The 13,213-nt window shown below is 36.9% G+C and overlaps 1 protein-coding gene and 1 long non-coding RNA gene across 7 annotated transcripts in view; one reads left to right on the forward strand and one right to left on the reverse strand.

The window, feature by feature from the left end:
- Positions 1 to 2,731: 2,731 nt before the first annotated feature.
- Positions 2,732 to 13,213, reverse strand: part of LOC106877576 (uncharacterized) — a 16,427-nt gene continuing 5,945 nt past the window's right edge. For 2 of the 6 annotated variants that reach the window (XR_008265462.1, XR_008265464.1), the window contains 3 exons: positions 5,917 to 6,074; positions 4,886 to 5,070; positions 2,732 to 3,095 (listed from right to left, as the gene is read on the reverse strand). This is a non-coding gene — a long non-coding RNA (uncharacterized LOC106877576). The other 4 variants (XR_001410394.2, XR_001410392.2, XR_001410393.2 and 1 more) reach the window with 4 other exon arrangements.
- On the forward strand, positions 6,662 to 9,369 carry LOC106877575 (uncharacterized). The gene has a single exon (XM_014926514.2). The coding sequence runs from the start codon at positions 7,019 to 7,021 to the stop codon at positions 7,937 to 7,939; it is 921 nt and encodes a 306-aa protein (XP_014782000.1). The 5' UTR covers positions 6,662 to 7,018; the 3' UTR covers positions 7,940 to 9,369.

A 13,213-nucleotide genomic window follows, 5' to 3' on the forward strand; every position in this document is an offset into this window, starting at 1 on the left:
CGTTAAATGATGATAGTGGTTGTTGTTGGCACTTCGTCGCTTATGAAGTCGAGGGTTCCAATTGATCCGATCAACGGAACAGCCTGCTCGTGAAATTAACGTGCAAGTGGCTGAGCACTCCACAGACACGTGTACCCTTAACGTAGTTCTCAGGGATATTCAGCGTGACACAGTGTGACAAGGCTGGCCCCTTTGAATTACAGGCACAACAGAAACAGGCAGTAAGAGCGAGAGAAAGTTGGGGTGAAAGAGTACAGCAGGGTTCGCCACCATCCCCTGCCGGAGCCTCATGGAGCTTTTAGGTGTTTTTGTTCAATAAACACTCAACGCCCGGTCTAGGTATCGAAACCGCGAGTCCGCTGCCCTAATCACTGGGCCATTGCGCCTCCACTGATGATAGTATTGGTGATGATATACGTACAGATACGATGTGGTATCAAAAAGTTCCTGGACTAATTAAGTTTAATAAGTTTTAACATCATCTCCTTCGAAATAGTCCCCTTGCCCAACAATACACCACTGTCTCTCCCTCACTCACTTTCAAGCATCAGTTGCGTTTGAATGAAAATAGTGTTGAAAAATATTAATTCGACATACGACCTGTCAGTCAGAATGGAACTCGGTTGTAAGTCATGGGAAAGGTGTAATAGTAGCTACCTGGCAATTATCTTCGGTACAGTTTCCATCTATTCAGTTTTACTTACAAAGTACAGATCAACCCAAGACCATAGGAAATGACATTTGCCCAACATGCTGCACAGCAGGATTGAACCAGCAACCACGTGGTTACAATGCAAACTTCTAAACCACATAGCCTTGCTCATAGGAAATTATTTATATTCATAAAATTACTTGTTCTACCAAAGAGAAAAAAACAATTTGATTAACAAATATGAAGGACTTTATTTAGCAATTTCAATTTTGACATTGATTCTGTTATTTCTCTGAATATGTTTATTTATAGTGAATTCTTGGAGAGAATGGCTTTTACTACATATATCACACTGATATGGTCTCTCTCCTGTGTGAATACATTTATGTATAGTTATGTAATATGTTTGGCAGGAAGATTCACCATTGATTTCATACTGATATGGTTTCTCTCCTGTGTGAATACATTTATGTATAATTATGTAATAAGTTTGATGGAAGTAGGGATTAGAATCGAAGGGCCTTAGAGTCAACATAGCTAAAACCAAAGTCCTAATAAGTAGGAAAGCAGACAGACCACAAACCTCTTCAGGTAGATGGCCCTGCTCGATCTGTAGAAAAGGCGAAGGTAGAAACTCCATAAGATGTACCCAGTGTAAGTTATGGACACATAAGAGGAGCAGCAATATCAAAGGAAGGCTAACTGGGAAGATAGTTTTTGTATGTGGCAGATGCTCAGGAGCAATAAACACTGAAAATGTGCAGAGAACAACTTCTGCCACATTCCAGGGAGAAAAACTAGTAGTTGATTGCTTCCATTAGCTAGGTGACCAAGTCAGTAGCGGGGGAAGGTGCGCTGAAAGTATAGCTGCTAGAATAAGAATAGCCTGGGCAAAGTTCGGAGAGTTCCTACCTCTGCTGGTGACAAAGGGCCTCTCATCCGAGCGTGATCATGGCCAGGGCTGCTGCATGGCCTCCGTGCCGGTGGCACATAAAAAGCACCATTGAAGCGTGATCATTACCAGCGTCACCTTACTGGCACTTGTCGGTGGTACGTGGAAAACACCTTTTGAGCGTGGCCATTGCCAGTACCACCTGACTGGCCCTCGGGCTGGTGGCATGTAAAAGCACCCACTACATTCTCGGAATGGTTGACATTAGGAAGGGCATCCAGCTGTAGAAACTCTGCCAGATCAGATTGGAGCCTGGTGCAGCCATCTGGCTCACTAGTCCCCAGTCGAACTGTCCAACCCATGCCAGCATGGAAAGCGGACGTTAAGCGATGATGATGATGATGATATGTTGATATAATTTCACTCCCCCGTTTTAGAGCTAAAAATTAGTAAGATACGTCAGTAATTTATTTTAAATAATTCTATACAAACTTTGATACAAAATAATTTGTTTGAATTTCATAAATTTTCATAGTAATTGTTGCTCAATTTCTGAAATAAATTTGATGTAATTGAAATATTTTTGTATTTAATTTCAGCTCAACCAGTTTTGTTCTCTCCTATCATGAACGGATCTAATAACAAGTTATCTGGAAGGTGAGAGTCACTGTGTCTTTTCCACAATCACATTGAAATTAAAATCACAAATCTATCATTATTTTAATAGGAAAGGATTTATCAACACAGCTATTAATAAATTTGAAATTCATGGATTTATTTTTTATATATGCAATCATAAAAGTTTTATTTTTTGCTGGAAAAAAAAACAAACTGCAGTAATTAGTAACTAACAATGATCCTAAAGCTAGAATATAAAATAGAGATAATTCTTAATTGCACTCCCAACCCTGAGTTTTATTCAAACACCCCCACATTAGAAGGGGCCTGTCTTAAAAAACCACAACCGGACAAAGTGAAATACCCATAGGTACATCATGTATTACATAGAAAAACTATCTCTATATGATATATAAAGAGAAAAAACATCAATATTTATATACCAGACATTTCCTTTTCAGCTATAAATGAAGGTAGATAACTATCAATATATGAGAGGATATGAAAACTGTCTCTACAACAATGGAAGGCGTTTGGGGAGGAGCTTAGATACACAGCAACAACAAATGAACATTTCAAAGTTTATCTTTATTTCAAAAGTTAATTTCTAAGAAGGAACCAATTCAGGAATGGAATCTCTTATGTGGTAGATAGATTTGCTAGAATTAGTAGCCAAATCCTCTTTGATTCAATTATCACCTTATAGAAGAACACATTGGACAATGTGATTCTGGGTTCCCTACATAAAGACAGGAGGGTCCTGGCTGGAAGGCATTTGATCAAGAGCTTCTCTGAGTGTTTTCAGTGTTTGTCTCTCTTGATCAGAACTTGTGTACCATGTGTACAGCATCTGGAAGCTCTGTTCTTAAATGTTTTAAGTGTTGTCACACTTGATATTTTCCAGTTGGACATTTTTGATTTCTAAATTCCTCCCTGCAAAACATAAAACAATAAGAAATAATTTCAAAATCATTAACGATTACATAAAAGATGTGTACTGTAGGTTGTCATAAATATAACAAATAAACTATGTCAATAGAGGAATGCGAAATAGTTAAGAAACATAAAAAAATAAAAGGCATTGTTCTCTGTTTCTAAGAATGTTAATTAAAAATAACAAAGCGGTGGAAAAGCAAGGTGAAAATGGTGAAGATTTTAAAGAAAAATCAATTGAAAATTACACTTGCAAGAATTTATGGTAAACAGATGGTAGAAGTTTTTGTTCTCTGTTTCTAAGAATGTTAGTTAAATATCAGGTCATATCATAAGCTCTGTCCGATTTTACCTTTTTTAAAATTGCAATGGGGGTGAAAACCCAGTTACGAACAAATTTGAGGACACACAATTTATACCTCTGTACAAAGGTTGACAGACACAAACTGTCTTTCTGATGTTGTAGTTAATACAAAAACAACATTACAAGGAATATATGTAAAACTACTCCCTCCCCCACAACTACTCTACCACATTTGTCACTAATGATAATTGAGATCAACTAATTGAAAATGCCTCTACAATGTTTTATAAATTACATCTAATTAGTGTTGGTGAAAATGGCTGGGTCAAGTTTCTGTCACTCATTGTGTAACACTAATGTTATTTCCTATTTTTCCATTGAATATCTTATTGATAACTTATTAGTCGTTAATATTTGTTAAAAATGTCTCCAAAGAAATAGATTCCTGAAGCTTAAATGTCTCAAATCATTGCATTATCAAGTGAAGGATTCTCTCAAGTAGAAATTGTAAGATAATTGAAAATGCTTGAGAAAAGATTTCCATCAAAAGGTACAATGAGAGAAATTCTTTCAAAAATTGTAAAGGACGAGGTCGCAAAACGTGTACAACCACAAGGGAAGACAGGTTGCTGAAGAGGACATCACTGGTGGATAGGAAAAACACCTCTTTTGACATAGCTGTTGAGTTTTGGTTGGCAACAAACAAAGACATATCAACTCACACATTGAGAAGAAGGTTATTAGAAGCTGGATTCAAAGGATGTAAGGCCAAAAAGATGCTGTTACGGTCTGAGGGGAACAATGAACAAGTGTTATATAGACATAAGATTTAGGATGGGGAGAAGTGTTAATGTGGATTATAAGGACCCCAATACATGACTGGTATTGTATTTTATCAGCCTAGCAAAGATGGAAGGACAAAGTGACCTTAGCAGGATCAGAACTCTGAACATAAAGGGTGGTAAAGAAATACCACAAGGTATTCCATCCAACAGTAATCAGACACAGGAAGAGGAGAAAAGAGGGGGGACAATTTATTAAATAAACCCCTGGATATTACTGGTACAGATTTTGACCCCAGGTTGTTAATAGATACTCTGGGAGGATTTGAACTTGGAACATAAACAGATCAAAGTAAGGGGATGATTTTACATTTAGTCCAGGGCCAGAGGAAAGAAGAAAATTACAAGATGGGTGGGTGGGGAGTGAGGTGTTTTACATGGAATGAATGGAAGAAGAGGGAGGATTTGAACCTGCAACGTTGAGGTAACGAAGGATGGGATGAAATAAAGAATCTAGTCAGGTAACAACAACAACAATAATTATGATGATTAATAAATGAAGTTAGATTACAGTGTCATTAGAGTGAGAGAGAGAGAGTTGAAGCACGACGACCCATGGTGGGATTATGACATGAATAACTCAAAACAAGAAAGCAAACATTAAAGAAACAGATTTGGATAATCCAAATCCATTGGGGACTTACTTTTGAACTGCCAGACGTAGAGGTCATTCTGTTGTAGAAGTTTAACGTCTGTGCGTCCAACCATTGACGGCCACAACACTGACATCAGCAGAATTATGTTGTAGTAGTTTAACAATGTCTGTGTGTCCCTCCTGAGAGGCAACATGTAGAGGTGTCCCACCGCCATTAATATGTCGCTGAGTAACCTAAAAAAGATACACAATAAAGACATTAAAGATGGTGTCCATTGGAGGTGGGAGGGGGGCAAAAATGAAAAATGTCAGAAAAAGAGAAAGATTAATAAACAGGTGGAATGAAGGTGGGGAAAAATAAATGAGGTTTATAATGTATCTATACCCGCAGACACACACACACGTATGCATATTATATACATACATACACACTCTCACACATACATATATACATAAATATATATATATATACATGTGTTTTATATATTCACTGATCATTTGTTTATGTATTTTTGTGTATATATATGCGTTTATGTGTGTGTATATATTTGTGTATGTATGTACAGGTCTGCGTGAGCTGAAGAAAATTTTTAATTAAAAAAATATAAACTGTCGAACAAATAATTTCAATTTTGTGAGATCATCTCCGAAAGATCACCCGTTTTTTCAATGAAATTTAATAGAAATCCACATTTTTCAATGTTGTATCAAACAATTATGTCTGGATTGTGGGAAAGAAAGTGAAAAAGTGTATGTTGAGGGTGGAAGGGTATCGATCTACAACTCATCAAAAATATTTATTTATTACCATAATCATTATCTACACAAGGAAATGAGCAACTTTTATTTAAAAAATATGAGGAAACAAAATTTGGGGCACTAAATTGTATGTATATATCATATACATATAACACACACATATATAACATACATACACAAATGGGCATATTCATTAAAAAATATTCATTTTTCTGAAAGTTATGACCTCCCAAAGTCTGGGGGGTAAAACCCTGTAGTTATGCCCACAAGGGTACATATCTTTATACAAAGATATATATATATATACATATATTCGCTAACCTGTAAAATGTTATTTCCTTTCTTTTTTAACAGGACTTTGACTACATCTTTATAAGTTCTTCTCCACAGCCTGACGTAGAGCTGTGTTGCCCTGTGAGTCCTACTTATTAACATTTGTTCGCCTGGAGACTAGGGAGGCCACGGCGTCAATTTGATGGCTGAAAGGAAAAAAATAAACATAAAACATCACAGACATTCACTTAATAATTACATTAAATATACAATCGTGTTCCATTAAACGCATAAAAACTATGTATAGTACAGCCTCGTGAGTGTGTGTGTGTGTGTGTGTGTGTGCTACAATTTTGTTCCTGCTAACTTTTTGTTTCTCTCAGTTTCTTTGTTTTATGTTTGTTGACGATTTTATGATCAGATCAGATCGATTTTATGATCAGTACGTTTTAATTAATTTTGTTTGGTTTATATGATTTATTTTGAAATGTATTATCGAAATACAGGCCACACCCTCACATGCCAACTTCAAAAGATTTTTCCTGATCACATCACGCTCTCTCTATCTCTTTCGTTTTTACGCCGACTTCAAAAAGACATCCTTTTCCTCCAACTCCATATGTAAAAAATAAATATATTTTTTACGGAAATCGCCGATGTTATTCAGAAAAGTAATTAAACACACCTTGCTTGAAACACTATAAGGTCGCCATTAATCAGTACGCACGCGCACAACGACCGGAAGTTATGGGATCTATAAACGAGAGACCGCCTTTAATCAGTAAGCATGCGCACAACGACCGGAAGTTATGGGATCTAGTACCGAAAGCCCGCCATTCAATTCTTGTTAGTTTGAATTAGGAAGCCCTTGGATGCAGAAGGTTGGAAATTACTATCTTTCTCTCTGTCTTCAATTTTCATTGCAGAGAATTTTGAAAGGAATCTTAAATTTTATTTTCATTTTGCACACACACACACGCCTGTACACACAAGCACAGACAGAATTTTACACACACACACGCCTGTACACAAGCAAAAACACAGACTCACAAGCAGAAACACACACACACACATATCTGGCAACAGACTCTCCTGTACATTGTCTCACAATTCCTAAGACACATCATATACTCTTCCATTCGATCCCACTATGGCTAGACGATATAGGATTGTTGAATCTGTCCTTTCCGTTGATGACATAACTGAAAGACATCACAATCTGCGAGAAATAATTGCCATAACGGGTAACGCGGATTCAACAAACCAATTCCTGGCGTCTGTGGGATTGATCCACAATTCCATGGAATGCTGTAATCAGCGGATGTTCCTTGCAACGCGCAATACAGTATCCGATGGGAAAATGTGGAGGTGTCCTGTTTGCAGGCAATTTCGTAGCATCAGGCGAGACTCGTTTTTCTCGGACTCCCATCTACCATTGACTCGTCTCCTAGAGTTGATGTATTACTGGGCCAGAATTGAATGCAAACAGAGTGTTGTGATGAGCGAAGTTGGAATTGGCCCAGAAGCAATTGTCAAATGGTACAATTACTTTCGCGATGTTTGTGCCATGTGGTGCTTTGACCACCCTGTGCAACTTGGAGGAGAGGACGTCGTTGTAGAGCTCCTCGAATCCAAGTTTATGCACAGGAAACATCATCGTGGAAGTTATCGAGAGGGGCATTGGGTTCTTGGACTGGTCGAGCAGGAAAGTCTGAAAAGTGTCTTAGTTCCTGTGGAAAACACAAGTGCAGCAACACTGTTGCCCATTATTACTCGCCACGTTTTGCCAGGAACTAAGATCATCACAGACTCCTGGGCAGCGTATAACAGTCTTCCAGACGATTTCACTGTCAACCACAATGTCACCTTCGTCGATCCCAACGATGCCTCAGTCAGCAAAAACACCGTGGAAGGGATTTGGAGTCAAATGAAAGCAAATTATCGGAGGATGCATGGGACGTCCGATAGTTTGTTTTCGACATATTTGCATGAATTTTGTTGGCGACGTCACAACACTAGTAATACTTTTATGAGCTTCATAAAATGTATTAGACAGTATTATCTTGTCTGATTTCAAAAATATGTTTTATGAAGTTCATAAAATGTGTTCTGGTGTTTAATTTAGCCTCAAATTCATGGGAATCTGTGTAACTTTATATTTATCATTATTTATTTTCTTTTGTATCTTTGTAATTTGTATTTCTTTCTTCTACACACGGAAATAACCCGTGTAAGCAAAATTTGGTCTAATGTTTAATTTTTAAATTGTTTTGTTTTTAATTGGTAATCATTACATGGAGAGTTTCACCAGATTTAAAAAAAGAACAAACAAAAAACAAATTGCTACCACACAATTAATAACATTTCCATTTCCTTCCTTCTCTGGAATTTGCATCCACAATTTTCAAAAACAGAAGGGCATTTTACAGAAATAAGAGAAATGGTTAGAACGAACTTATACATATGTAGTGACTTCATTTGGACATAGATTAAATTCGAACAGTGGATCTACACGGACACCAGACGAAAACAATAGCAATCACGGTGGTATACCTCTTTTTCTACAGTCGGCCGAAATCAAGAAGTGACAATGCCACCTTCACATTCTCTATTGTCAGCATCAGGCATTACCTACTCTTTCTCTCTCTACTGACAGCAGAACACATCTCGCTGTCGACTACAACCAGCAAAGCAAAGCTTTATTACACACCACATGGTACACGGCTAGACGGCTACAACTGGTGTCAGACCGACCACAACGATACAACGATGTGTCTAGAACGTGATTCGAACACAACAACTCTGCCACAATTGCTGACTCCTGAGCTACAGAATTGCAGTCTCCGTTACCTTATCCATTACATTTGGTGAGCTCGACTTCAAAGTTACTGCTTCAGCATCGCATGACCTCTTGAAAAAAAAATTACAGTCCATGCCAGTCGCATCAACAAGAATTACACAACACGAAAGGCAGGAAGTCACCGACTCAATGGACACACACCAATTACTTTCCATATCGCAGACCAATGTACTACAGTCCGATGCACAGATCCACTAGGGAAACAGTTGCCATACGTAAATGCAACATTTAGAACAGCTATCCACCCAAGAGAACTAACCATTTCTCACTTTTCAGCATAGACCTTTCACAGGACACTATTACCAACCAGGTTTTGTCACTTTGTACTGTCCATTCATTTTGCTGCACAGCACAATGTTTACACATGCATATATGCATGTTTGCACCCAGTTTCTGTGCACAGCTGTAGACTCTTAACTTTTTTTCTTCTTTTGCATGCAACTCTTTTCTCATGAGAAGGATATCTCCTCCTCACTTTATATCTCTCCCGTCTTTTACTATTTCACCATCGTCGCATCAACAGACATTATTCTATGATGCGGCCAGAATGATGAGAACAGGACAAGTAAAAAAATTAAGGCTGCACGGTAGCAGTCGAGAAAGAAAATGTAACGGTTAAATAAAAAAAAATTTGTCTATAACTTCGACCACTGTCATTATTCCATTGAGTCAACTTCATTTTCTACATAAACATACATGCAAACAACAAGCAAAAACATACCTTCTCTCTGTCTCTCTACCTCTCTTACACGCACATATATACGGGTACTACTAAAGAAAGTGGTCGCGCGTCCGCGCTAGCTAGTCGTGAGTAGTCGATCTTACAAGTGCGCGTATGCAAATTAGTACACACTACCTGTTTTTGTTAACTTCATGCATTATATATATGTCATAATTACGTTATGATATCACTATACAATGCCCCTTGAAAAGCTAATTTAAATAGCGAAAACCGGTTGGATTTTACAACACCCATATAATATGGGCATAACCTGAAGTCTGGCGGGTAAAACCCTGTAGTTATGCCATAATATGTATATATTTATATAAAAAAATATTAAACTATGTGAAACGAAGGCATTTTTCTTCTTTCTTTACATATCTTCAACTCGTAATTTTACCATGTGTTGTTTACTGAATCTCCAGTATTTTTGCTCTTTATATTTCTATATATATATATATATATTTATATATGTATGTATGTACAGGCAAACCTACACAATAGTGCCCACCAACGAATGTTTCCTTGTAAGTTATAGTAAAAAACGGATATTTTTGAATGAAATTTCTTTCACAAATATACTTCAGATGGCAAACGTTCCAATTCTATCGGAATTTGTTGTAAGAAAAAATTTTCGATGGGTGGAGAGAGAGAAATTTGGTAAAGTTCACCCGAGTCAGCTTTCTTTCCAAAAACAAATAGATATTTTCAATAAAACTATTTCAGATGGTGAAGATTCTTCATATATCAGAATTTAATATAATTTTAAAAATTGGTGGATTCACACAGATATACACTGATACATCAGAAAATAAAAAGATGAACTTTGGAAATATAACCGTGACGTGTGTCAGTATTTGTGTGCAAAACCATCAAATATTTAAAGTTCGCGCGTCCGGCCTAGCTAGTCGTGAGTGGTCGATCCTATTATTTTTAAACTTCAAACTTCATTTGTTTTCTATTTTGATAAATTCTCTCTGTTGAAAATTATATTTTTATATTTTAAATAATTTGCAATTTCAGGAAATATGTTTTTATATTAAATTTGTGTTTTCTACTCACGACTAGCTAGCCCGGACGCGCGAACTTTCGAGTAATAGATAGATAGATAGAGAGAGAGAGAGAGACAGATAGACAGACAGACATATAGCTCGCTTCGGCCAGTCATGGTATTAGCTGTCAGTAGCCAAAGAATCGACAGGCATGCAGGCAGAGAGCACTTTCACTTCTGACAGCTAATAGCATGATAGTGCCAAAGTTGTTTCATGTTAAATTCTATAAGCTCATTTTATGCTGTAAAGTGATTAGTAAAGACAAAGCAAAAGAAAAAAAATGAGTGTATTTAACATGCTTACTGACACTGGAGAAGAAGTGTCCACTCTATATCATTTCTGCTGTCCATGATGGCTGGTGATAATGAGATTGACTTCAAGAGAGAAATCAGAGGGAGTATTACATTATAAAATGAGATGCAGGTAGGAAGTGTTTCCACCAATGAACTGCACAGATGTGTTTGCCAACGCTCCTCTCTGATTTTATTGATAATGTTGAATACACTAAACCTTTTATTGCAACCTGTGTAAGTTTAACATTTAACAACAAACAGTTATTCACTTATGGTCACACCCAGAGGAAAGATCCCAACATTGACTAAATGACAGCCATGACATGGGCTCCTAAAAGAGAAAGTGTGGAAGACTAGAACAGGGTTTTTCAAAATGTGGTCCGACAGGGGCTCTGTGCAGAGGCAAGCAAGCACATCCTTCTCACTAAGTGTATATTTAAAAAATCCTGTGTGTATAATTGACAATAAACCTATTTGCTAAATACTGTTAAATAAATATATGTTATTTTAAGCAAATAGTTATGTATAAATTTCATAAACGTTTATTATAAGGGGGTGGTCCCTAAGGTAAAGCCTGAAATATAAAGGGGTCCGCAAGTCAAAAAATTTGAAAACCCCTGCTCTAGAACAGCAGAAGAACTGTTGAAAATGAGGCAGGCTGGTGGATGGGGGAACATGGAACTAGATACAGATCACAGGATAGCATGGCAAGAGAGAGAGTGGAAGCCTTATTGCATATAGCACCAAGTGGAAAGAAGAAACTATTCATTTAAAGTTAACCTATCTGTTACCAGTGTACCACATCTCTATAAAATATTTGCATTATCAAATTACTGCTGCATTGTTGAAAAAAAATTATGATTTGCATCTACAGTTTCTGAAGGGTGGATTAGTGACCATGGCCTTTACAAATCCTCTGAGACTGATGAGTTTGATATCATTACTGTTCCATTTAACTGTTACAAGTCAACCTACAAGAAGGGCATGAACAGTGAGGTGAGTTAGTGCAGGGGTTTTCAAACTGGTCCGCAAGGACAAGACAGGGGGTCTGTGGACAACAAATACTTTTTATGGGCAATTTGATTTTATATATGTTTTTTAATCGAAATCTTTTAATTGACAATAAACCTATTTGTTAAATGCTGTTAAATAAATAAATGCAAAAATATGTTATTTTAAGCAAATATTTATGTATAAATTTCATAAGCGTCCCTAAGGTAAAGCCTGAAATATAAAGGGTCCGCAAGTCAAAAAGTTTGAAAACCCCTGAGTTAGTGGGCAGGAAGTAAGCAGTTTTAAGCATATGACTGACTAAAAAAACTGGCATCATTTGAGACATTGAAGAGAAAGCACTAATTTAGAAAACAGATAGAAAATCTCTTAGCTGTTACCACAAATGAAGCTGTGTTGGTGAAAGGTTGATCACCAGTTCAGTGCAGTATAGAAAAGGAAATATGAACTTGCTGCTCAATCTAATCAGTAAAAAAATGCTACTTGCTTCACAACACTTCTATGTTTGGAAGAGGATGGTCATATCTTGTAGAAAATGAAGACAAGTTTGGATATATAACATTAAATTAAGTTTTATTTTCCATGAACCAACAGAAGAAAATCTCAGCCAGTCTAAATGGTACAATATTTCAATAGTAGCTGAACAGCACATAGTTTCTGAGTACACATTTGAAATAGAACAGTAACTCCGGTAAAGAGTATAACAGGTTTTAATTTACAAGTTCACATAAATTATTACAAAAATGTACATATACATCTTTCTATTTAACAAAGTTCATTAATTTGTACTGTTCAAAATGTCATAAGGGAATGGAAGACAGACAAGTAAATTCTGTTCAGGTCAACCAAAAAAAAAAAGTTTTGTATTAAAACTACCCAAACAAGAGAAGTTCAATGTACGAAGTGAATGTTCTTGTGTTCACATTTCATCTGAGTGTTATATGTTTGCCAGCAAAAGTTCATTTACCAGATATAAACAAACAAAACGGATAAAGTATGTGCTTTTTAGATTGATGGAAATAGCAACCAGCAAATGATTTTTCATTCAGCTTAATGACTTATGATTTGAAACAATAGAAAAGAGCCAATTTTGTTGTATTGCTGGGTTTTGTAGAGAACATGAGAAGAGCAGTGGCAGGGTTATTCTGTGCCATCCAGAAAAAGTCAAAATCTAACCACTAAAAGAGATGCTTTTGACTTCTGTTTCAAGGGTCAAAATGGCTGGTGGATTGTTGTTGTTGGCACTCTGTCGCTTACGACATCGAGGGTTCCAGTTGATCCGATCAACAGAACAGCCTGCTCGTGAAATTAACGTGCAAGTGGCTGAGCACTCCACAGACACGTGTACCCTTAACGTAGTTCTCGGGGATATTCAGCGTGACACGGCTGACCCTTTGAATTACAGGCA

Source organism: Octopus bimaculoides, chromosome 14 (assembly GCF_001194135.2).
Source record: "Octopus bimaculoides isolate UCB-OBI-ISO-001 chromosome 14, ASM119413v2, whole genome shotgun sequence".
Lineage (NCBI taxonomy): Eukaryota > Metazoa > Mollusca > Cephalopoda > Octopoda > Octopodidae > Octopus > Octopus bimaculoides.

Excerpts from the sequence above, each read along its gene's own strand:
- LOC106877575 (XM_014926514.2), top strand. The coding sequence starts at position 7,019 with ATGGCTAGACGATATAGGATTGTTGAATCTGTCCTTTCCGTTGATGAC.